At 47.3% G+C, this 23,641-nt stretch overlaps 4 protein-coding genes across 4 annotated transcripts; 2 read left to right on the forward strand and 2 right to left on the reverse strand.

The window, feature by feature from the left end:
- Positions 1-1,020: 1,020 nt before the first annotated feature.
- On the forward strand, positions 1,021-4,872 carry RhiXN_00053 (Reverse transcriptase (RNA-dependent DNA polymerase); the record flags this gene model as incomplete). The annotated part of the gene is made up of 1 exon (XM_043319872.1): positions 1,021-4,872. One exon carries the CDS (start codon positions 1,021-1,023, stop codon positions 4,870-4,872), a length of 3,852 nt encoding a protein of 1,283 aa, XP_043178884.1.
- Positions 4,873-5,694: 822 nt separating this feature from the next.
- On the forward strand, positions 5,695-7,161 carry RhiXN_00054 (aldo/keto reductase family protein; the record flags this gene model as incomplete). The annotated part of the gene is made up of 8 exons (XM_043319873.1): positions 5,695-5,728; positions 5,787-5,910; positions 5,980-6,190; positions 6,264-6,560; positions 6,619-6,716; positions 6,776-6,829; positions 6,887-7,011; positions 7,076-7,161. The coding sequence occupies 8 exons, from the start codon at positions 5,695-5,697 to the stop codon at positions 7,159-7,161; spliced, it is 1,029 nt and encodes a 342-aa protein (XP_043178885.1).
- A 513-nt stretch (positions 7,162-7,674) lies between these two features.
- RhiXN_00055 (Fungal specific transcription factor domain) lies at positions 7,675-15,980 on the reverse strand (the record flags this gene model as incomplete). Its single annotated transcript, XM_043319874.1, has 14 exons — positions 7,675-7,714; positions 7,787-8,280; positions 8,328-8,605; positions 8,681-9,447; positions 10,102-10,262; positions 10,539-11,024; positions 11,106-11,401; positions 11,457-12,117; positions 14,331-14,453; positions 14,513-15,010; positions 15,064-15,085; positions 15,157-15,221; positions 15,275-15,570; positions 15,629-15,980. The coding sequence occupies 14 exons, from the start codon at positions 15,978-15,980 to the stop codon at positions 7,675-7,677; spliced, it is 4,539 nt and encodes a 1,512-aa protein (XP_043178886.1).
- Positions 15,981-17,336: 1,356 nt separating this feature from the next.
- On the reverse strand, positions 17,337-22,319 carry RhiXN_00056 (Fungal specific transcription factor domain; the record flags this gene model as incomplete). Its single annotated transcript, XM_043319875.1, has 12 exons — positions 17,337-17,540; positions 17,614-17,736; positions 17,809-18,303; positions 18,583-18,878; positions 18,933-19,349; positions 19,403-19,490; positions 19,541-19,684; positions 20,316-20,438; positions 20,510-21,037; positions 21,247-21,539; positions 21,593-22,224; positions 22,276-22,319. The coding sequence occupies 12 exons, from the start codon at positions 22,317-22,319 to the stop codon at positions 17,337-17,339; spliced, it is 3,387 nt and encodes a 1,128-aa protein (XP_043178887.1).
- Positions 22,320-23,641: the final 1,322 nt, after the last annotated feature.

Here is a 23,641-nt window from a genome sequence, read left to right on the forward strand (position 1 = left end):
ACTTATGGGCGGTTTTTGTGTAGTATGTGGGCGCTAAACCTTTGCGTCAAGCACCTGGCGTTGGATAGTCCCTACAACAAATCAACAGATCTGGCGATTGTGATATGAGCAGGTTTTCTACAAGCGGGTGTTTCAGCTGACTAAGGTCGCTAACTACTGTGTTCCGGCAAAACACGTGGTATGCAGGGGATTAGGACTCTTCTGCCTTGTAGCAATTTGGTACTACGTGGGGGTGGGGGATTTTTGATTATTATATCCCGCAAAGTGGCCCCAATCACGTGATTTCCCTTGTGCTAGTACAGGGAGCCTTCTCCTTGTCGATCAAGCCTACAGGAAGTTGATTTTACAATGTCGTACACCACTGTAAGGTGGGTACACGCTGGTGGGAGCGGGCGCTTAAGGCCGTACTACTACAGGCAACAAGGTAATCTACTACTATACTAGGCTATCCTAATACCGCTTAAGGCGGCCTACTTATCTATACTACTGCAAGGGGGCCTTAGGCCTGGGAGGTGTGGTAGGTTAAGTAAGGGGTTTGACTACTGACAACTAATGGGGGCCGGCTACTTAGCTGGCTGGATGTCCTCCTCAATGGATATGAGACAAGGTAAAATTGACTTGGGTTGTCCAAGCGATTTTCCTGCTGTATATATAGACAAAGGCGCGCTATTTACATGGTCTGTGCGCGTGAGAAAAGAAGTACATAAGGGAAATAAGAAGCGTGCTGCGGGCTGCGCAGAAGCGTGGATTTCTCCTAAGCGCCCTTGGCACGGCATCTTGGCGCGGCATCTCGGCGTAATAAGCGCCGAGATCACGTGATCGAAAAACGTAAGATGCAAGGTTCGGAAAAAATACTAAAAATATGAGAAAAATCGTGCAAGTTTAATGGTATATGTTAGGGGGTTGTAACAATGTCGGAATTCCGCCGCCCCATAACGCAAATCATTGCAAGCCGGTCAACGGGCGTTAATGCCTGAACACCACATTCTCCAATTAAACGTTGCGGGGTGCAACCCAAGAATGCACGCACTCCTCAACGAGCCGCTATATGAGTATTTCAATATATTTATTCTCCAAGATATTTGGTGGGGCTGCATTGGCTCCCAGAAAGACACTAACCCGGAAAAACAGAATATTTATGGTACTGTCTCCTCTACTAACTTTCTATGCATTATTCCTCCAGGCGCCAACACTGCCAAGGGGCCAGGGGTAGCTATCTATATACGAAACAATCAAGACATACACCCACAATTCTCAGACATATCCCCCATTCACAAGGACATTCTTGCCATCGACCTCAAACTCCACAACTCACCGGTCACAATAATTAACTGCTACCCCCATGGCAAGAGCTTCAAGGACACAGTGGAAGCAATCACCAACATCAACATCCCCATGGACAGACCATTTATTATGGCCAGGGACTTCAACATGCACCACCCAGATTGGGCGCTCAATCAATCCAAGTGGGAACACCATTGCCCCAACGCGCAGGAGAGACTATTCAGGACATACGCTGAGTACCAAGACCTCCACATCCTTAACCACCTCAACCTCCCCACCCACATTGTCCCCAGATTGCACACTTCCAATGCCATTATAGATCTTACACTTCTTAACAGCCAAGCTGTTGACGCGTGGCCAAACCTCAACTGGGAGGTGGAAGCCCAGTCCTCAGGCAAATCCCTTGGGTTGGACCACATGGCCATCACATGGACCATTGGCCCCCACAACCAAGCCAAGCCTGTTGGGGTCACGGAACCGTCCCCCAGGCACATCATTGACACCAGCCGCCAAAAGAAGTGGACCCAAGAATACATGCAGCAAGTCCAGAAGACCCATCTCCCCACAGATCCACGGTCGGCCAAAGAAGCTGATAGGATCACGTCCTTGATCCTAGACGCCATGTCAAATGCCACCAAGATGGTCATGCCCACCCCATTGCGTCAAAAGAAGCCTGGACCAGTTAGATCCCCATGGTGGACAGACAAGTGTTCTGAGGCCGTCCACAACCTCAAACACAACCCTGACCAGAAACCAAGGGAACAGCTGAGAGCAAGCTTGCGTGGCGCCATTAGACAAGCTAAGAAACACAGAGGGGACAAGATCCTGGCAGAGATCTCCACCCAACGTGTCTTTGACGTTCTCAAATGGTACCAAGGGAAGCGGCGATCAATCCTCCCCCCCATCCATCATCCAAGTTCAGGTATCACAGCCACCCATCCACACGACAAAGCTAGGCACCTAGGGGCCCAGTTCTTCCCACCAGCCAACTCCCCGCACGTCACACTGGAACCCCTTGGCATCAGAGAACACCCCAGAAGACCCCACCAGCCAATCACCACCGCAGAAGTCAGAACTGCCATCAACCTCACATCAAACCGCTCCGCGCCAGGAGCGTTTGGTTCTAACTACTGCCTGCTGAAATGGGCCTTCAACGCCTCCCCCAACCACTTTGTCACGCTGTTTAACTTATGCCTGAACATTGGATACCACCCCACCGCCCTGAGGAACTGTATTATTGCACCTATCCCCAAACCCAACCGCGCCAACATGTCTACCCCAAAGAACTACCGACCGATTGCTCTACTAGAAACCCTCTCCAAGCTCCTGGAAAAGGTTATAACAGCTAGACTCATCCACAAGGCTGGGGAACATCAACTCATTCCCCAATCTCAATTCGGAGGTAAAGACATCACCTCATGTACAGACGCTGGACTATGCATGGTACACGACATCCAACTTGCCTGGAAAAGGAACAAGGCTGTATCCCTACTCACTCTAGACGTATCAGGATATTTCAACAACGTTGATCACTCCAGACTCATATACACCCTTAGGAGACTAGGCTACTCGTCAAACATATGCAAATGGCTAAAATCATACCTTAGCAATCGCACTGCCCAATTCCGTATAGACGGCCTACTCTGCCCCCACTTCCAACTTCCAGACGTCGGTATCCCTCAGGGCTCCCCTCTATCACCCATCCTCTCTTCACTCTACTCTATCCCTCTTCTTGCTGCTTCTATAGATCCTCAAGCCCACTCCTTCGCTTACATAGACGACTTTACCATCCTCGCTTATTCCCGCTCCCATCAAGACAACATCACCATCATGACCGACATCATCAAGAACATTAATCAAACTGCTATCAAACTTGGCCTGGAATTCGAACTACCTAAGTCTGACCTCATTCATTTCATCCGCTCTGCTTGTACCCCTCATTCCAATCCATCACTGACCTTTTCCCACTTTGGTACAGATACTGTCATCAGTCCAAAGGACGTGGTCCGATGGCTGGGATTCTATCTGGACAGAAAGCTTAACTTCAAGGAACACATCCAGACCATGGCAGTCAAAGCCAGAGCTACCCTAGCTGGTCTCCGTATGTTAGCTAACTCCCAGAACGGTCTCTCAGTCCGTCATGCCCGCATCCTGTTTAAGGCCAGTGTCACTCCGATCCTGACTTATGGGCTCCCTCTGTGGTTTCATGGGCGCAGGCAGTTGTCGTTGCTCGAACCACTTAGGAAAGTCCAGAATCAAGGTCTGAGATGGATACTTGGTGCTTTCCGAACGACTCCCACCAGATGCATGGAGCACCTCGCTTCAATCCCTCCCCTACACATTGCTTGTCTTAGAATCATCGAAAATCTTGCTAGCAAACTCAGATCCATCCCCACACTAGCTGAGGTCGCGCGACGACTGCCACAGAGTTGGGACTCTTCCACATCCCCCCAACCTAACCCCAAATCTCCTATTGCATTCGCCGCGTCCCTCTCGCACCCGGACATTGAGTTCATCACACCGTACCTTGTTCACCCGTCGAAACCCAATAACCCATGGCCGGACCAACTCTCAATCGATGAGAAGCCACCAGGTGCCACCAAAAATGCCGCCGCCAAGGTTATCCAGAACGAGATCGAAGAAGCCGAAAGCAACCCGAATGGGAATACCATCCACAGTTTCTCGGATGGCCACGCCGGTTCACTCAACGGCGTCCCCAAGATCGGGCTAGGCTTCATCGTAAAATACGGATATCAGATCCTAGCAAGACAATCCTACAGTATTGGCCCCCGAGCGAACATCTATGACGCGGAAATGCTGGGCATAGCCCTCTGCCTAAACAAATCCGTGTCAATTGCCGAACAAGTACAAGCCAAGCGAATCATCATCTACTGCGACAACCAGGCGGCGGTCAAAACCATATCGTCCCTCCAGAGACACCCCGCACAATACGCCGCCCGGATATTCCACCAACACGCCCAACGTTTCCTGGAGAAAGACCCGAACCACCACATCACTGTCAAATGGTTGCCTGGTCACTCCAAGATAGCTGGGAACGAACTCGCAGATGAACTAGCTAAGGGGAGCGAAACGCTCCAACCTACCCCCGTATTCAACAGAACAATCACATGGGCCAAAACGATGGCTACGAAACGAACCACTAGAGACTGGAAGAAAGTTTGGGCAGAACACACAATCACTCGCCCAGACTCGGGCACCTTCATCCCACGCCCCCCAGCACTCAAACTACACCCCATATTCAACCGCCCCACATACCCTCGCAACGTACAATGCCGCCTAGTCCAATTCCTCACTGGACACGGCTTCTATGGGGCATACAGCGCTCGTTTCCACCCACACATCGACCCCCAATGCTCATGCGGCGAACCATCCCAAACGCCCGAGCACCTGCTCATGTTCTGCCCGAATACGGAGGAATACAGACACATCATCACTGAAGCATCACCTGAACGCTCCTGGGAGGAGTTATTCGGAACACTGCCGGGACTGGAGGCAGTATCTGAGTTCATACTGAAGTCGGGCATTGGAAAGTGTAGAGATCCGCCGGCAACCGCTCAACCTCTGTAGGGCCTTACGCCCAGTTCCATACGTCCTTATGACCGTCCCATACGCCCTTACGGCCGCCCCACCCCCCGTCCTTAAGACACATCGTTTATCACGCCCTTATGGCCCCTGTACCTGGTCTTTACGGCCATCCCGTGCTTACTACCTCGCTTGCCCGTTTCTCCTTTCTTGTTTTTGTTTCTCTCTGTCTCTTAGCGTAGTTGGCCTCGGTTTCTTGTGAGCGGTTTGCCTAGTTTCGCATGTAGCTCCTTAAATATGAATCAAAAAAAAAAAAAAAAAAAAAAAATGGCGGCCACGTGATAAAGAGTATTGATATCAAGCTGGCCAACACTGGGTCTGCTTTGGCCCCGAAGAACTGGACCCCTATCGGCTATCCGCTGAGGCCGTAGGTCAAGAACTATGTCATATTGAGTGCTAAATTGGCAATGTATAGGCTTGCATCAAACCCGAGGCACTTGGGAAGAATTTCAAATGATCATGAACCCAATTGTTTTCGAATGACACGGAGCCGATATGTCATTGATTCTGGCGCAAGACCCGCGTCTCGCCAGCCGCGCGCCAGCAACAATCACACTGTCATAACATATGAGCGTGCGTGGCGGGCTCAGTTATATGCGTGCTTCTTTCTGTAGACCTCCACTCTGTACCGGCCTCCACCTGCGCGACACGCAAGCTTTTCAATTTTAACTCAAAGAGTATCAAGTGAATTTTTAATATAATGGAGCAGAGCTGCTATAAAACACAACGGTCTTGGTGGCCTCTGCTACATCGTTTAAACCAGCTCATCTAGTCTTTCAAGAGAAACCTTTTACTAAAGTATAGACCATGGCCTCTCAACTCGTCAAGAAAATGCCCTATGGTGAGTCGACAAGATTACAAGTACTTTTATTATCAATACTAACATGACCCTCCTATAGTCCGCCTCGGAAATTCGGGCCTCAAAATCTCCAGAATTATCCTCGGAACAATGACCTACGGATCTCCAGAATGGCAAGGCTGGGTCCTCGGTGAAGAGGAAGGAATGAAACACATCAAAGCTGCGTGAGTGAATACGACATGCCCGTACTCATACTCCTATTCACCCAACTTTGAACGGTGCAACAAAAAAAGATACGATATGGGAATTCAAACCTTCGACACTGCCAACGTGTACTCCAATGGTCTTTCGGAAACTATCCTCGGAAAGGCCATCAAGAAATATAATCTGCCACGCGACGAGATCGTAGTCATGACCAAGCTTTATTTCACAGTCGCCCCGTCGGTCAACATCGCATGGGCATCGGCAGGCGACTACGTAAACCAAAACGGACTCAGCCGCAAGGTACGTTTTTTTAACCGTCCCCCCCCCTCCGTTTCAGTGCGTAGAATCAGACTCTCACAACGCATATATATAGCACATCTTTGAGGCAGTCAAGCACTCTTTAGAGCGCCTTCAGCTCGACTATGTAGATGTTCTCCAGTGTCACCGTTTCGACCCTGATACACCAATCGAAGAAACCATGCAAGCGCTCCACGATGTAGTCCAGGCAGGCTACGCTCGCTACATCGGCATGTCGAGCTGCTATGCCTGGCAGTTCCATCTGATGCAAAACTATGCCATCACGCATAACCTCACGCCATTTATTTCGATGCAAAACCATCACAGTCTTGTCTACCGCGAGGAAGAGAGGGAAATGTTTCCTACGCTCAAGGTAGATGGTCACTTGGGCGGTTGTAGAATCTTACTTACAATTAACATCATAATGCTAGCACTTTGGCGTTGGTATCATTCCTTGGTCTCCCCTTGCCCGCGGCTACTTGACCAAACCCGTCAACGACGAAACCAGCAAACGCAACACAGCTGACCCGTAAGTAATAAAAAAAATTGCGACAAAATAGAAGTTGAATGTTACTAACGATTTTACAGAATGCGCAACTACTATGCCACAGCCCACCCAGGAAACCCCAAGATCGTTGCCAAGTGAGCGATCACCAGAAGGTGACCTGGACAACTTATTCACTTTTTTTTCACTATCAGAGTCGAGGAACTGTCAAAGAAGTACGGCGTTACCATGGCGCAGATTGCCACCGCCTGGAGCTTGACCAAGGTGACTGCCCCAATTGTGGGAACTACCAGTCTGAAGAATCTTGAAGAATTGGCCGGTAAGTGAAATAAATCCCCAAGACCCAACGTGTAGACCTTCTCACGTATAAACACCTCTGAAAGATGCCGTTCATATCAAACTTAGCGATGAAGATATCAAGGCGCTGGAGGAGCCCTATGGCCCCCAGGCAGTTTACGGTCATTGGTAGACGGATAGGTTCGACAAGGACATTTACTGACCATGGCTTTATTGATTGGCATCAAATCCGGTATATATGCTACGATATGAACGAAAATATATTTGATTTGTAGAAAAAATGAATAAGTTACCCGGTCAAACTACGGTATCCAGAATCCACACACCCCTCCCTATATATCCATCACATCCCTATCACCCCCAAACACGCAATCCTAAGGTCAGACCACATGATTGGCCTATTTCCCGTCAGTGACCACACGTATTTTAATATCCTAACCATATCGTTCGCCATTGTTTCGGGCCTGCTACACTCGGCAACACCCCATAAACGAGCAAGGAGAAAAGACTGGTCTGCGGAAGAGCTAGTTGCGATCCCCAACTACAAAAAGAGCAAATTCAAATATGAGTAAAGATTTAATAAGGAGAGTGGAGCCTACGATGAACACCGGAAGGACTAAGAAAGCGTCTGGGTTTCTCCGCGGCATGATGGTCTCTAAAAGTCTCATAAACTTTCTTTGCACTCTTACAACTCGGCCATCGTTAGAGTCGGCTCCGCATAAACCCTGGATCGAAGCATTGTCAATTTAACTCTATGAGATAGGATATAATTATGTACCATGTATAAGTATACATACGCCGCCAGTCTCCATGATTCTTGGACTACGGTCCTGGCAAGTCCCAAAGACGGATCCATTCCTTTGTTGGGTAATACAATGGAATTAAAAGCCCTTATTTCTTCTTCGAGTTCTTTCACCCTGTCCCGTTCCAAAAGACTGCCAAAATCCTCCAAAAACGTGTTCATCTTTGCCAATGTGACCATTAATCGGTCGGGCACACCATACAACCACCGAAGCCCTGGTCCGTCGCTCATGTTAAGCAGTTCTTCGTCTTCAGGAGAGAGGAACGTCAGGTCGTAACGAAAAAACATGGGTCGGCGGGTGATTATGCTTAGCAAGACGTCGAGAGTGACAAAATATTGAAGATGAATAGTGATTGTTGTCAATGTCCGGGGGAGGTTGACCAGTCGATCGTCCGGTTCCGGACATGCGCGGCGGAAAATTGGGGCATAAAGATCCATGACATGAAGGACTGAGACCAAAGAACCGACTATGCACAATGTGGAAATAAACTGCCTGCTAATAAGTCACATCATCGAGCAAAGGCAACTAGGCTCACCTCATGGCTGTACTCCATCACTTGCATCGCCTCGATTGCTGTTACCTCTTTAGCATTTTGCCTGGCAGCCGATACAGCGTCCACGAGCCTCTGGTAGACAATCGAGAAGCCCGTTAGTTCGTACGCTGTGGATTTGGATATGGCTAATGCAGCGTTTGAAATGAATATCATTGTTTGGCGGGATTCATTCCCAAACGAGTACCCGCGGAGGATGTAGCCTTGGGTAATTTGGATAATTCGGGCGGGCTCGAAAAGAAAGCGAGTCATCCATGATGCGACTGCACCAATATTAATTAGAAGCCGATTTCGGCCGTTCAAATAATAGATACACACTAGACCGAAAATAGACTTACAACAATGGGCGATATAGGGTAATTTATTACTCTCGACTTCTTTATCCAGTACCAGCCCCTTCAACAAGCGCCCTTGAATATTTTCGGGGTCATTCAAACTGAGTTCATCGTCGGACCATACTGGTCGATCAAAGGCCTGCTCCTCCGAATACTGTACGACTTTCGGTTGCACACGCACTTTCCTAGGATGACTCTGCGGGGTTGGAGGAAGAGCCGATGAATCATTGGCTAGGCTAAAAAGCGAGTCAAATAGACTGGTCTGGGCCGCGGTCAACGATCCACGAACACGCGTCCGAGCACTAGTTTCAACATTTCCTGGGGATATGGGAGATAGTAGTGTTTGAGTGTCGAGTGCACGAACAAGCGGGTGTTGTTGCAGATGGCCAGAGACACCAGCAGAATGGCTTGTCGAGTCGAGTACGTTGGTGTCGCTGCTACTGGCAGCATGTCCAATTTCACGTCCAACGGCAAAACGATTCTCCCTTGATTGCGAAATAGCTTTGAGTGGCAATGACGTCATTTGTCTGTCCACTTCATTTGGACTAACCAATCCAGTCGGATAATTGACGGACTGATGGGGCGGCCTTGTCGATTTCGATGAGCGGCCTTGCCTTGTTATCTCGCCAACGGTAGATTGCGATTCGATGCTCTTGATACTATGTTTGGGTCTTGGATTTCGTATGATCAATAGCCATTCGCAAGCAACACCTGCCTGAACACATCGTCGACATCCGTTTGGCCCCCGTGTACCATCACACTTCTTGTTCCTGCCATATTAGGATCAGCTATTAATACCAAGATATACACTCTAAAAATATAACCTAGTTTCGCAAGTTATGCAACTCGTCTCGGACATGACGGAGAGGCGGGGAGAACAGAGGGGGATGCGTAAACGATTGAACACATGTTGTCCGAAGGCTGTGGTAGTTGATCAAGCCTCAACTGGGAATTTGCAATTATATTACTTCATTGTTGGCTGAAACTGACATGCCCCGAATGGTTAGTTAGTTTGACACCCAATGGCCTAGCCAACCTGGTTCCTCCTCTATGGTAAGTTCATAAATTTGATGCATATATACATATATATCGGAATCTGAAACCTGGGCACGGCAAATCCCCGAACACTCGAGCAACGCACCATGCAAGAACACCTGCGGATCTATAACTATTGTATGGAATTCAGCCCCAACTTACATCTCCTGGAGACTGCCTTGAGCTACATTAGGTGCGCCATCGATAGTGAATGTCCCGGACCAATATTACTCTAAATTCAAACGCCACACAAGAGCCACACAACGATTGTCATATCCACGCAGAGTCATTAAACGGAAACGGAAATGTACAACAAAAGTTCAGCAACAATAAAACATGATAAAGATTATCTTCCTATGATCCTACGACTCGCTATCCTTAAATCTGACCATACAGCAGGCCGCCCCTCTTCGCTCGTCCTTGTCCAGATATCTTCCAGCCTTGACACAATATCGTTCGCAGTGGTTCCCGGTTCGACCCATTCCCAAACGCCGTAAAGTCTTTTCCGGAGAATATCGCGGTCTCGTTCTTCCGTTATAGAAACGCCAACCTATGGGTAAAGTTCGGTGTGTTGTAGGGCCGGACACATTCAAGACTTTTTCTTTTTTTTAAAAAAAAAAAAAGAAAAAGAAAAAGACACGCACAAGAATCATCGAGTTGACCAAGTAGACGTCGGGATACCGACCGGGTCTAATTCCCCTGACAAGCCGCATATATCCCTTTTGCGCCCGCACCACGCGACGATCAGTCGCATCAACCCCACACAGGGCATAGAGCGTGTCGATACCAATACCGGCATATAAAAAAGAAGCAAAGCGGCACGCACCATGTAAAGATAAACAACGATCGCAAATCGCCAACATTCCTGCACCGCCATTCTCCCAATACGCAATAACGGATCGCTCGATTGATCGTCGACAACCTTGATTTTCGACACGTTGTCGTCGATACAAGTAATCAACCCTAGATTTTCGGAAGCCCCTGGCTTTTCACACATCGAGTTGATCCAGGCGAACAACAAGATAAACTCGTTGGGAATCCCGTAGAAGGACTGCAACCCGCTCTCATGCCGCATCTCGTACATCCTTTCACATATCTCGAGAGAGAACGCTACTTCGTATTGAAAATACGTCGGTTGGCCGGTGGTTACGCTAACCATAATATCCGAGGCTGCAAAATGTCGGAGATTGAAATTGGGATCCACTAGGATGTTCACCAGATTGATCGGGTTTCCTGGACCCTCGGGACATGTTCGTCGGAAAACTGGAGCGATATCGTCCAATAGCCGAAGGCCGACAGCAAAAGGCCTGGTCTGTATTTGAAGTCCGAGTATCTTTTGCTTTTCTGAGTCACGAGTCGCCTAGCCTAACCAAAGGAGGTTGGATCATCTCACCTCGAGCATCCCATCCATCATAGTCGTCGCGTTTAGCTTATTGATTACTGGAACAAGCGAGGGCGGGGTGGACATGAAAGCATGGCTTTTCTTTCGAATTTCGAAATCCAAGTGATCAAGAATGGCCGCTCTGTTGTCGTCCAGTTTAAAGTTTCTTGTAAAGTCGATCATCACGTTGGCTATTAAAATCGTCCTCGTTCTCCAGTCCTCGGTGGAAAACCGTTCAATAACTTGGTCTCGCATACCATGTATCACTTTGTCGGGCTCGAAGATTTTGGAATTTGCCCGCTGAGAGTCTGTACATGGTGAGCGCTTTGGTTTTGGCGAACGGTCAGGATCGAGGCGACTCACAACATTGAAGTACAAAAGGCAATGTGTTATCTTTCACATTCTTGTCCATAGCAGGGTTGTATAACGGGGCCTGGTGTTCATGATAAGGATGACCTTCCTCGTTAACGCTCAAGTGGTTGTAGTTGCCAAACGTTGGTCTGTCTGAAGCGGATCCACTAACTAAGGACACGGACGACCCTCCTATTGTTGCCCTATCGAGATCGAGCAAAACACTCGAGGGCTCGACTGAATAATGTTCGAAATGCGGCTGCGAGGACGTAGGGGGAGCAGATGGTTGGTGCAAAGAGTTATCCACATCGTAACTTTGTCCAACGTCCGAGGCGAGCCCGCCCTCATTATTGTACCGCGCCCAAGTAGAGCGAACGAGTACATTTGGGATTTCCGATGATGAAGGATCCGCGAGAGAAGCAATTTCAGTTCTTGGGGGACCAGATACACCACTCTTCGATGGATTTGTCAAGGATGAAAGCGTGGCGCGGGGTGCTGGCTTCGTTCTTCGTATTCGATGGTTCTCGGTTCCTGGGTATTCCACATAGTCGTAGACGCAGGTTTTGCCGGAAGCCAGACACCGCCGACACTGGGGCTGAGTCTCATCACACTTCTTGCGCCTGGTCAAATCTCGAGCTGTGGGTCGCGGAGCAAAACTAACACTGCGTGGAGCCTTGGATTTTTAGATTGTCAAAACAACCGTAAAATGATGCCACTTCGGCGTTTTTCGTTTGTTATGGATTAGCTAATCATAATGCATACATTTTTCCAATGTAAAACAATGCAAAAATGACTGCACAACAACGGCGGAATGAACAGAGCGTGGGAATATAAGCCACAAGTGAATCTTGCCCTTAACCCCCACCTAATGTCCCATCACAGCAATCACAAAAACCAACTGAATTTTGAGAAAGATGGTATAGTGGTCAACTGCAATTGGAACGCTAACAAGCTATCCGGTAGCTGGCCAATAAGAAAATTTACTTCCAATGTACGTGCGCTTCTTGCAGATGGTCGCCGCAGGACTGACGCTCATTGAACTATCAAACGTGACATTGATACGGGACTGAGGGGAAAAGTCTACAGATTCTAGGTAGACCTTACATATTATGCTCATGCAATTGCATGAAACAGTTTGAATGGTTTGGGTCAGGTCAGTTCAATCTATCTGCTCCAGGTCCTCCCAAGTTGTATTCAATCTAGATCCCGTAGCGCTTGCATACAGCACTAAGAACTCCAGGTCCAACCATAACCTCTTGCATGCCTGCAGGCCCATGATAATCCGCCCATCCTTCAACAATTCTCCCCCCTTCTTCGCAACTATCTCAGATATCATCACAGCCTCACCCTGATTGCCAGGATTGACTCACTGAGGTGATATGTAAACAAATAAGATCGCCTCAATGCTTTTATTGCGAGGCTCTGCTTGTTTCGTATGGACGGACATCAATCCTAAGGTACAGTGTCCTTGCTAACGTATGGCCATATGCAATGGCTACAAAAAATCAGCACACAAGTTTGTAAAGCGTAGGCGGTGGAAATTATGCTGTAGAACAAGTGTGATTCACTCGGAAAATGGATGTATTAAAGCTTTAAATATATTGTATATGATTTTTCTCAAGTAATTTGATCGTGATTCATGAAGCATTGTAACAATCCCTAATCCATTTTTGGAAAGTACCTGGCATATATACTACCTTAAGCGCCAGAGTCTCACGTTTTACACCTCAAAAACGAGCGCAGAAGGGAGTCATTCGCGGTCGTTTTTCAACTTTTGCAAATTCACGAGAACAAGCGTAAAACGACTGCAAAACCGGTCGTTTTTCGATCGTTTTCACATTGTAAAAACTCGGCGCTCCACGCAGTGTAATAATTCATACAGCTCCTTTAGCTTACCTAGCTTTACATAAACTACATCCTGTTGTGGACCTCCGCGGTTTGGACATATTCTATTATTAGGAATAGCCGTGCGCGTGCGTTACTAAAGAAGACGGTTGCAGAGTGATGTAACAATGCTGACGTGGTCGTAGTTAACCTACCAAATCGCCGGCGTATTTGATAATTAAGAGAAAGCTGTGCTATTGATCAGCACGCTGCAGCACGCGCCGAGTGTTCCACTTGAACACATATGTACTGTAATATGTATGGGCATATACAAATGAATAAGTTTGTGTGGAACTAATAATTGTATGTGGATATCCTCAATAAGCTCACCAGGAGACCCATGCTCTATCTTTGACAATTGTTTCTCTAGGAGGGTGCAAGAGAATTATATAAATTATACTTAAACCCACGAGCATACTATATGCGTAGTTTGAAGTTTACAACGGTCTTGAGAATCTTGATCTGATTTGTGATATAAGGATAAATAACGTGGCATGCGTATGCATTAGCGTTGAGATGGACAGATCCAAATCTGAAATGAATAAGTTTATTCACTCAAAAGGTGCCCGAGATGTACCTTGCAGATCCATTATTAGAGCAGGAAGTTCGGTAAAGGTCGTCACCTCACGGCTTCTGGTTTAGTTTGGGCTACTTGAAAGATAGGTTAATTGGGAACGATTATGAGGCCTGAGAAATACCAACGCACTTTACTCTCTGAGCTACTTGCCCGTCACTCTACGAAAGGCAATCCTCAAGTCAGACCACACGGCCGGCCGATTTTCCTCCCTTGTTCTCTTCCAGATATCCTCCAGTTGCATGACACATTCGTTTAACATAGTTCCCTGCGATGAGCATTCGCGAATACTGGAATACCTTCGCCGAATTATGGCGCGATCATTATCCCTCCACGCTACAACTCCAGCCTAGGAAAAAGGTAATTTAGTACAATTTGCATGATATTCAAGACTCTTAGGATGCACAAGACAACCAAACAACACTTACAATTGCCATTGGAGCCAAAAAGAGGTCTGGATTTCGTCCTTGCTTCATTCCTTTGATCAGACGCATTAGACCCCTTTGGGCACGAACTACCCGAGGGTCATGGGCGTCAGCTCTGCACAAGGTCTAGAAAGAGCCATCGTATCAGATCGATAAGGACATACATAGTAAGAATAGTAGCTTACCATATAAAGATAAATATAAGCAGCAAATCGCCAACATTCCTGTACAGCTATCCTACCAAGGCGCAACAGCGGATCGCCTGATTCACCAGCAGTAAATTTGATCTGTGGTAGCATCTCCTCCGCCCAGGCAACCATTTCCCGACTATCGCCGGTCCTAGGTGTCTCGCACAACGAGTTGACCCATGCGAAAAACATGATGATTTGATTGGGGATTCCGTATATCGACTGGAAGCTTTGATAGCTCGGTGTTTGCTCGCACAAATGAAGCGAGAACGGCACATCGTACTGGAAATAGGTCGGTTTCCCGGTGAGGGCACCATGCGTGATATCCATACAGGCAAACCATTGGAGGCTGGTGTCGGTGCCCAACATAATTTTCGGAAGGTTGACGGGCTTTCCTGGTAAATCGGGACAAGCATAGCGAAATATTGCCGCAATTTCGTCGAATGACTTGGCAAACGCAATAGTGGGTTGGGTGTATAGCTGAAGCGTAACCACCTATCATTTAAAATGATTAGCAAGGATGTTCTGTACTGATTGATAGGGTGTACGACAGTGAGCGCTACGGAGTCACTCTGAAAATCTAACGGCTTGAAAGAATTATGCGGTAAGCTCATAAAAGAACGCTAGCTACCATCACCTACCTAGTAGCCTTTACTATAGCCATGATGCTGACAATGTATGCAGCCGCGAAATGCCCGTAGCGATTCTCATAGAGACGTAGTAGCGCTTACTGTCTCACATTGTATCGCGGACCCGTACCTCAAATGCATGATCCAATATACGCGTAGCATTCCGTTTGTCCTCGTCAATTTTTGGTCGATGTAGCTTGGTTATATAATAGCGTCCGCTCTTTTGTACCTCATGGGCTAAGTATGTCAAAACGGACATTGATTTGCCGCCAATGGCTAGCTCCTGCGGGAACCCTCTCAGGACATTAGCCATAAGAATAGTCTTGATCCGAGTGTCCTTGGATGCGAACCGCTGGATGACGTTGTCCCTTATTCTGTGCACCATTTCCAGGGGCTCGAATGTTGAGAAAATGGCCCATTGTGAATCTGTATATACTATATATCAGCTCGCCAGATAGGACGTAGTTCAAGGAGTGTTACACACAGCACTGCAGCACGAAAGATAGGGAGTTATCGGGTGTGTTCCTGTCCATAGTAGGTGCCATAAATAGCAACGTCCGGATTCCTTCCGGGTCATAGTCTGCCCCATCATCAGGGACAACTAGGGTTGATCCTATCGGCAGAGCGGGGGCCTCAGAGATTACATTATCCATGACCGGGGTTTCAATTAGCCGACGGTCGCTTTCTGGCAACGATGAAGAAGCTTGTGACGAAATAGAGCCCGGAAGATCACCATGATGGGTTCCGTTGATCCATGGCTCACGGACAACAGAGTGGCTAAGAGTGGCCGAACCTTCGAGCGAAGAGCTTGTTGACCGCGGTGCTGGTTTGGTCATTTTGATTCGATGAGTCTCGCCTCCAGACAGTTCCACGTACTCGTAGCTGCAGATTTTTCCAGCACTTGTGCACCGCCGGCATTGTGGCTTGGTCTCGTCGCACTTCTTGCGTCTGTCGTGATCTTATACTGTAGGTCAAACAGTAACAACGAAAAGCAATATAGCATCCAACACCCACCTCGTCTTACATGTACTACATCCCGATGTAGATCTCAGTGACATGCTCGTATTCTATATACGGTATATGCCACAACGTCAAGAGAAAAGTCCAAGAACAGGCTGATACGACGTTGGTAATTTTGTAACACGTCATAGAAACGCAACCCAACGTTTCCGAACTGAAATAGTTACCAGTCGTAACACCAGGGTGTAACGCATTACCCAGCAGTGACCCCTCACTCTTACCTTTAATCCACCGCGGCTTAGTTCTTTTTGGGTGTGGCTTTGATAATTTTTATTATTAATTAACCAATTTTACTAGTTATAGTCTCTAGTACTCCTAGAAGATTATTGGCGTTATATTACTCCTTGTTGTTCGATGGCCAGCTTCATATTACATTTGGAGTATTTAAATGCTTCTCACTAGTTACAGATGGTTCAAGATACGCTCAAAGGAAGCTCTGATACGAGCCTACCGCATCTGGTGGTGTTTCGATTACTGTTGGCCCACTCGTAGCTACCGCCGATTATCGCTTGCCCGCCGCCCATTTCTACAACCTACCCGGAGACACTGCTGTCATATCGCGCGGCCTCTGAGAATGTAGGCTTTTGATCAATGACGACCTCCCGTAAATAATTAGTACATGTTTGAGTTTTGAGCGTAAAACATACGAAATGCATGCGCATAGATTTCATAGTCGTGTAAGCGCTATCGTGTTCAATGTACACAATTACGCATATGCCCAACAGCCCTTTCTCAATCCCGGTCTGATTCTATCGAGTTCCTTTTGTGAAACTCTTGTGGTCAGAACTTGTCGACTAGATTGGCAGTGCTCGGTTCAATTAACTCATCTGGAGACTGTATGCGTACTTTGAATATTAATATCAAAAGCCACCCCAAACATTTCATCGGACCTATTTTATGGCAATAAATCAGACATAATACATATACACGTACATCAGAGTAAAAGGATGTATACAACTTATGTTCAATAAAGAGATGGGTTCAAATACTGATTCAATAAATGTCTGGAAAGTGCCTCACATGTTCATCTTCAAGAACCAATACGGTGAGCAGAAAGTTCACCACCTCGCAGTTCTTTGGTCATGTCAGGCTATTGAGAAATTAGGGTCAATACAAAACAAAAACTCAAAAGTACAAGAGACGTGGAGCGCACAGCGCATGCACTTGCCAAGCTATTTGCCCGTCACTCGACGAAAGGCTATCCTCAAATCAGCCCAGACGGCCGGTCGATCTTCGTCACTCGTCCGTCGCCATATGTCCTCCAGCTGCAATATGCATTCGTTTAAGGCGGTCCCCCGCTCGGAGAATTCACGAACGCCCAGATATCTTTGGCGAATTATATTCCGATGGGTATCTTTCAACGCTACGACTCCAGCCTAACAATGGTATAAAGTGAGCTTTGCTGCCTGATATGTTTAAACCTGATAAGAGATGCCATAAAATACGCACGATCATCATCGGGGCCAAAAAGAGGTCCGGATTCCGACCTTGTTTCATCCCATTGATCACACGTATCATACCCCTTTGAGCCCGTACCACCCGAGGATCATGAGCGTTGGATCCACACAAGGCCTAGAAAGCGTCATCACCGTCAATTCCGCAGTGGTCGGGTTGTACACAGCTACAACCGTGAGATCTACATACCATATAAAGATAAATGTAGGCTGCATACCGCCAGCACTCCTGTATTGCCATTCTGCCAATACGTAACAGCGCATCACCGGTTTCGCCACCGGCAAATCTGATCTGAGGTAATATCTCCTCCGCCCACGCAATCACCTCGGGACTATCTCCAGCAGGTGTCTCGCATAGAGAGTTGACCCACGCGAAAAACATGATGAGCTGGTCAGGGACGCCTTGAACCGCCTGAAAACTCGCAGATGCTTGTACTTGGTTGCACAATTCTATCGAGAATGGCACGTCATACTGGAAGTGGGTCGGCTTGGCACTAAGAATACTGTGCAAGACATCCAAGCAAGCAAACCATCGAAGGCTAGTGTTAGAGCCCAGCATAAGGGCCGCGAGGTTGATCGGCTTTCCGGGTAGATCCGGACATGCACAACGGAATATGGCTGCAACATAATCTAGCGACTGGATAAAAATGGTGGTCGGTTGCGAATGCAGCTGGAGCGTGAGTACCTTTCATTTGGGAATGATAAGTATGAGCGTCTTCTAATGGTTGATAGGGTATATAGCAGTAAACACTACGGGGCCGGCACAAAAGTCGCTACGGGCGTCGTGACCGATACCATCAACAGAGTTCTTCCCATAGGTGGCTAAAATAACTCTCAGAAGTCTGTCACCTACAAAAGAGTGTAGCATATGAAATTTCTGATATAGACACCCCGTAGCGACTTTTGTATCGGCGCCGTAGCGCTTAATGGAATATACTCTATTGCACAACCACCATACGCGTACCTCAAATGTATAGTCCAACATACACAGAGCACCCTCTCTGTCTACGTCAAGTATTGGCCGGTTTAGTTTGGTTGTATAATAAAGCCCGCGTTTCTGCAGATTGACGGCTAAATGTCTCAAAATGGACGCTCCCTTTTTGTCAACGACTAGGTTCCGCGCAAACCCTCTCATGATGTTGGCCATAAGAATAGCCTTGATTCGTGTATCCTCAGATGAGAATCTTTGGATAACACGTTCACGTATCCCATGGACCATCTCCAAGGGCTCGAAAATCATCACAATAGCCCACTGTGAATCTATACATACAATGAGCTTTTTGAACGGACGCTGAACCAAGGTTCGTTACCCACAGCACTGTAACACGAACGGAAGAGAGTTATCCGGGACGTTCTTATCCATGGTCGGGGTTGTACATAATAGAGCTTGAATGCCTTCGGGGTCGTATTCTCCGTCTCGTCCAGTATTGTCAATAGTCTGTATTAATTTGATCGGAGCCGGAATATGATTCCTCAAAGTCTCGCCATCGGTGCCTTGCTGCTGCCGCTTTTGAATTGATTGGGGGTTATTTTCGGACGGAATCGAAGTGTTGACGAGATCAGCACTGTAGAGTGCCCGTGAGGGTATGAGAGAAGCCCGAGATGACATAGAAACAGTGGATTCTCCAGGGCGAATAAAGTTAGTTCGCAGGTAGAGTCCAGTAACCGATGACTCGGAAAAACTACCAGAAGCTGATGGCAGCGGGTCAAGGTGATCGCTCGGACGGGGTGCTGGTTTGGTCCTTTTGATTCGATAACTCTCGCTTTCAGGCCGTTCCACATACTCGTAGCTGCAGATTTTTCCAGCGCTTGTGCATCGCCGGCATTGTGGCTTGGTCTCGTCGCACTTCTTACGTCTGTCGCCATCTTATGCTGTAGGTCAAACAGCAACAACAGCAGGTAATATAGCATTCTGGGCCCACCTCGTCTTGCATGTACTGCATCCTAGCGTAGATCTCAGCGACATACCTGGGTTCTGTATATGCCACAGCGTCGAGAGAGAAGTCCAGGAGCAGGTTGATACGATGTTGGTAATTTTGTAACACGTCATAGATACATACAGGTCCCTGAAACTCAACGTTTCCACAACAAAACAGTTACTTGTTGCTATGTCAAAGTCCAGCGTAACGCCACAAGACCAAATTATAATCACAACACCAAAATACAGACTGGGATAACCCTTTGTCCCAAAAGTAAAGCATAGCCAATAAGACTGAGATCGCATACATAGACGTCAAAATGAACTGATGAAATTCGAAGCTTAGAAGGTATCGCGTGTCCATTTCAAAGGCTAATCCTACCCACAGAAAACATACTCACACTATGGATCATCGACCAAGCCAGACTATCAAAAAGGATATGTTAATACAAAACGAAACTGTAAGGTCTAAGAAACGTAGGCGTACTTTAGTGACCTGTTACCCTACGTAGACCTATCCTCAAGTCAGGCCACACTGCTGGTCGACCCTCTTCTCTGGTCCTGTGCCATATGTCCATTAATTGCTTCGTAGACTCATGATATAAAGTTCCGGGCTTGGAGCCTTCGCGAACGGCAAAGAATCTTCGGCTTATCATCTTGCGCTCGTTCTCATTCGTCGTTGCGACCGCAGCCTAAGAGAAGATGCTCCTTGAGTATGCTGTAGGCATACCCTGTATGCATCTACACGAGATTCAAAAGATGCATATAATGCGACGTACAACAATCATAGGGCCCAAAAATGGATCGGGGAGCCGTCCTTGCTTGATCCTTTTGATTACACGTAACATGTTCTGTTGAGCTCGTACCACCCGGGGGTCATGAGCGTCAACTCTGCACAAGGCCTGAAAAGCGTCATGAATGATAGCTCCATGAGAAACAAATGATATGAACATTTATGAAACGATTAGCATACCATATAAAGATAAATGTAAGCCGCCAGTCTCCAACACTCCTGTATTGCCATTCTGCAAATACGCAGAACTGGATCACCTGTTTCGCCGCCAACAAACTTGATCTGCGGCAGTATCTCCTCCGCCCATGCAACCACCTCCGGATTATCTCCAGCTCCAGGTGTCTCGCATAGAGAATTGACCCACGCAAAGAACATGATAAGTTGATCCGGGACACCTTGAATCGATTGGAAGCTCTGGTAGCTCTTCACTCGGTTGCACAGGTCAAGTGAGAACGGTACTTCGTACTGAAAGCAAGTCGGTATGCCGATGAGAACAGATGCTAAGATATCGGCACAAGCAAAGTACCGAAGACCAATTCTGTCGCCCAGGATGATGTTTGGGAGATTGATCGGCCTCCCAGGTAAATCGGGGCACGCACGTCGAAATATGGGTGCAATACAGTTCATCGACTTCATGAGGGAAGAAGTGGATTGGGTACGTATTTGGAGTGTGAGTACCTTTATTTCCAGGTAGTTAGTGGCGATATCCTACAGTCGTTAATGGGGTATACGATAGCAAGTGTTACGGGGTTGACATAAAAAATTGGAGAATAATGTTATTGTCAGTGGCTGAAGCTCGCCGTTTGCGTAGAAGCATCAGCTGTGAAGGCTCTGAGCAGAAAACCTTGGAAGAGGTTTCTGTAGCGACAGCGTATCGCTTGCTGTCGTATTCCCCATCTAATGTGAGAGAATCGTACCTCAAGTGCATAGTCTAATATATACATTGCGTTCTGTCTGTCCTGTTCAGATGTTGGTTGCGGCTTGGTCAAATATGAGCAACCAATTTTTTGTACTTCGACAGCTAAATAGCTCAGAATAGACATCCTCTTGTTATCAATTAGCGGGTCTTGTGCGAATCCCTTCATCACATTGGCCATTAGTATGGTCTTGTATCGCGTATCCTGTGATGAGAACCGCTGGATAGCATGCTCCCGTATACCATGCACTATTTCCAGGGGTTCGAATATCGAGGCAACTGTCCATTGCGAGTCTATAGACGTTATCAGCCTTTGGGTCAAGCAGTCAGCCGAGCCATCTGCTCACAGCAGTGTAACACGAAAGGAAGCGAGTTATCGGTCACGTTCTTGTCCAGAGTAGGAGCCGTATACATCAAGGCCTGAATTCCTTCAGGGTCTTCGTCTGCCTCGTCCACTTCGTCATGATCAACAGTCCGTAGTGATCCCGTCGGCACCACAACGGGATTGAAAGGGATTACATTATACGTGCCCGGGATTCGAAGGTCTTGCCCACGATGGTTCACCGATGGACTCCGAACGTCGATCTGATCGATCTGATAGGGAATCCGCGAAAGTACAAGTGGAAATGTTTGTGATGACGTACGGTCGAGAGGATCTGTAGAGTGTGCAAGGTCTGGCTGATTGGCCCATGGTTCGCGTAAACTAGAACGAGAGACAATGGCTGAGCTCCCGGATACTGGTGAAGAATCGGGAGGACGGCTGGAGCTAGGCCCTAAGGAATCCGGGGAAAACAAGACATTTCGAAATACATCCCGGGGTGCGGTAGCCAATCGCTCGGGAATGGTGCGTGGTGCTGGCTTAGTCCTTCTGACCTTGTAGCTCTGTTCTCTTGGGACTTCCACATATTCATAGACACATGTTACGCCACTGGTGGTGCACCGCCGACACTCCGGCTTGGCTTCATCGCATTTCTTGCGTCTGTCATCATTTGAGCGGTGGCCGGTAATTCGTAGTGCGTTCGGAGCTCACTTAGCTTTACACATGCTACATCCCAATGTGGATCTTCCTGCCATGGGGCTGTTCCGCTTGTTGCAATATGGGTAGACAAGTTGGAGATAGTGACAGGAACCTGAGTTCGATGCACAGCCTCCGGCGCCAAACATCTCTTAAACATGTACATTTCCACGACAGACACTCGGTGTGTGCGGCTGTTTCAATATACTAATTGGAATAACACCCACAAGGTAGAAACATAGAATATAATCACATATATTTTGCCGTAATTAATGGTACAAACTCAAAGCAAAGGCATGTTCGTATGGCTTGCAATATATAGGTGTAAGTCTACTATGAAACTAAAACGGCACCAGACTGGCGTAGATCTAGATTACAAGAACTCACCATCGTAAAATATAAGTATACCAGATTTCTGCAGGAGATATACCTTTTGAAGAAACGTGACAAAAGCGGTCTACGTAAACATCAGGAAGTACCTGACCCGGACAATTAACAGACCATTTCTAGTATGATTCTAACTGATCGTTCGAGGAGGCCGCAGAAATCCCGAAGATACACGCGGCTTCCAGTAGGTTTCTGGCCAATACTACAAGATTGTTTCTTAGGGAGTTTCCATATCTTTGATCAACACAGTGAGCCCTGCCTATTGTTACCGTCTTATGTCACTGCAAGCGACTGGGCCACGGGTGCTGCCTCAGCCGAGTCTCTTCTGTAGGGTTCTTGTATCAACCTGCGCACACGCTTGCATATACTCTTGAATCAAGTGGGAACAGGCCACTATTATCGAAGTTGTAAATGGAGATGGGGGCTTTGGCTCGTTGCCTGAGCTGTGTAACCAAGTAACGATAGAATATGATTCCAAGGAGCAACTGTCCAGGACTTTAGTAGTATTCTTTACGAATATGAATAAATCAAATACGACAGAGATATTCCAAAGAAAATTCTAGTATTCGTCAGGGATTCTCACATGAGCCAAGATGTATGCGAATCTCGAGCTTTTCCATGCGCTCTCTCCGGCCGCTAATCTTATCGAATTTTTCAAGTCATTTACAATATACTAGGAGATAGACTCAACATCCTCCCTAGAGTATGAGGCCAAATCACGATACCAAAACGCAGATAGAGGTAACTCTTTGCCTCAAAATTTGAGCGCGTCATTGAATACGACATACCTTTACCAAATTTAGCATAAAGGAGACAGCATATATGTACGGCAAAGCAGATTGATGATAGTTGAAGCTCACAAAAAATTACAAAAGCACACGTCCAATAAAACCTCAAAAGGAATATTGCGCGTTCATCTCAAAATTTGAATATCATCCACAGAATGAATGATCATCCCACCTCCCCGCCCAAACCAGGCCATTAAGAAAAGACT

The sequence above is a fragment of the Rhizoctonia solani genome, chromosome 4 (genome assembly GCF_016906535.1).
Source record: "Rhizoctonia solani chromosome 4, complete sequence".
NCBI classification, from domain to species: Eukaryota; Fungi; Basidiomycota; class Agaricomycetes; order Cantharellales; family Ceratobasidiaceae; genus Rhizoctonia; species Rhizoctonia solani.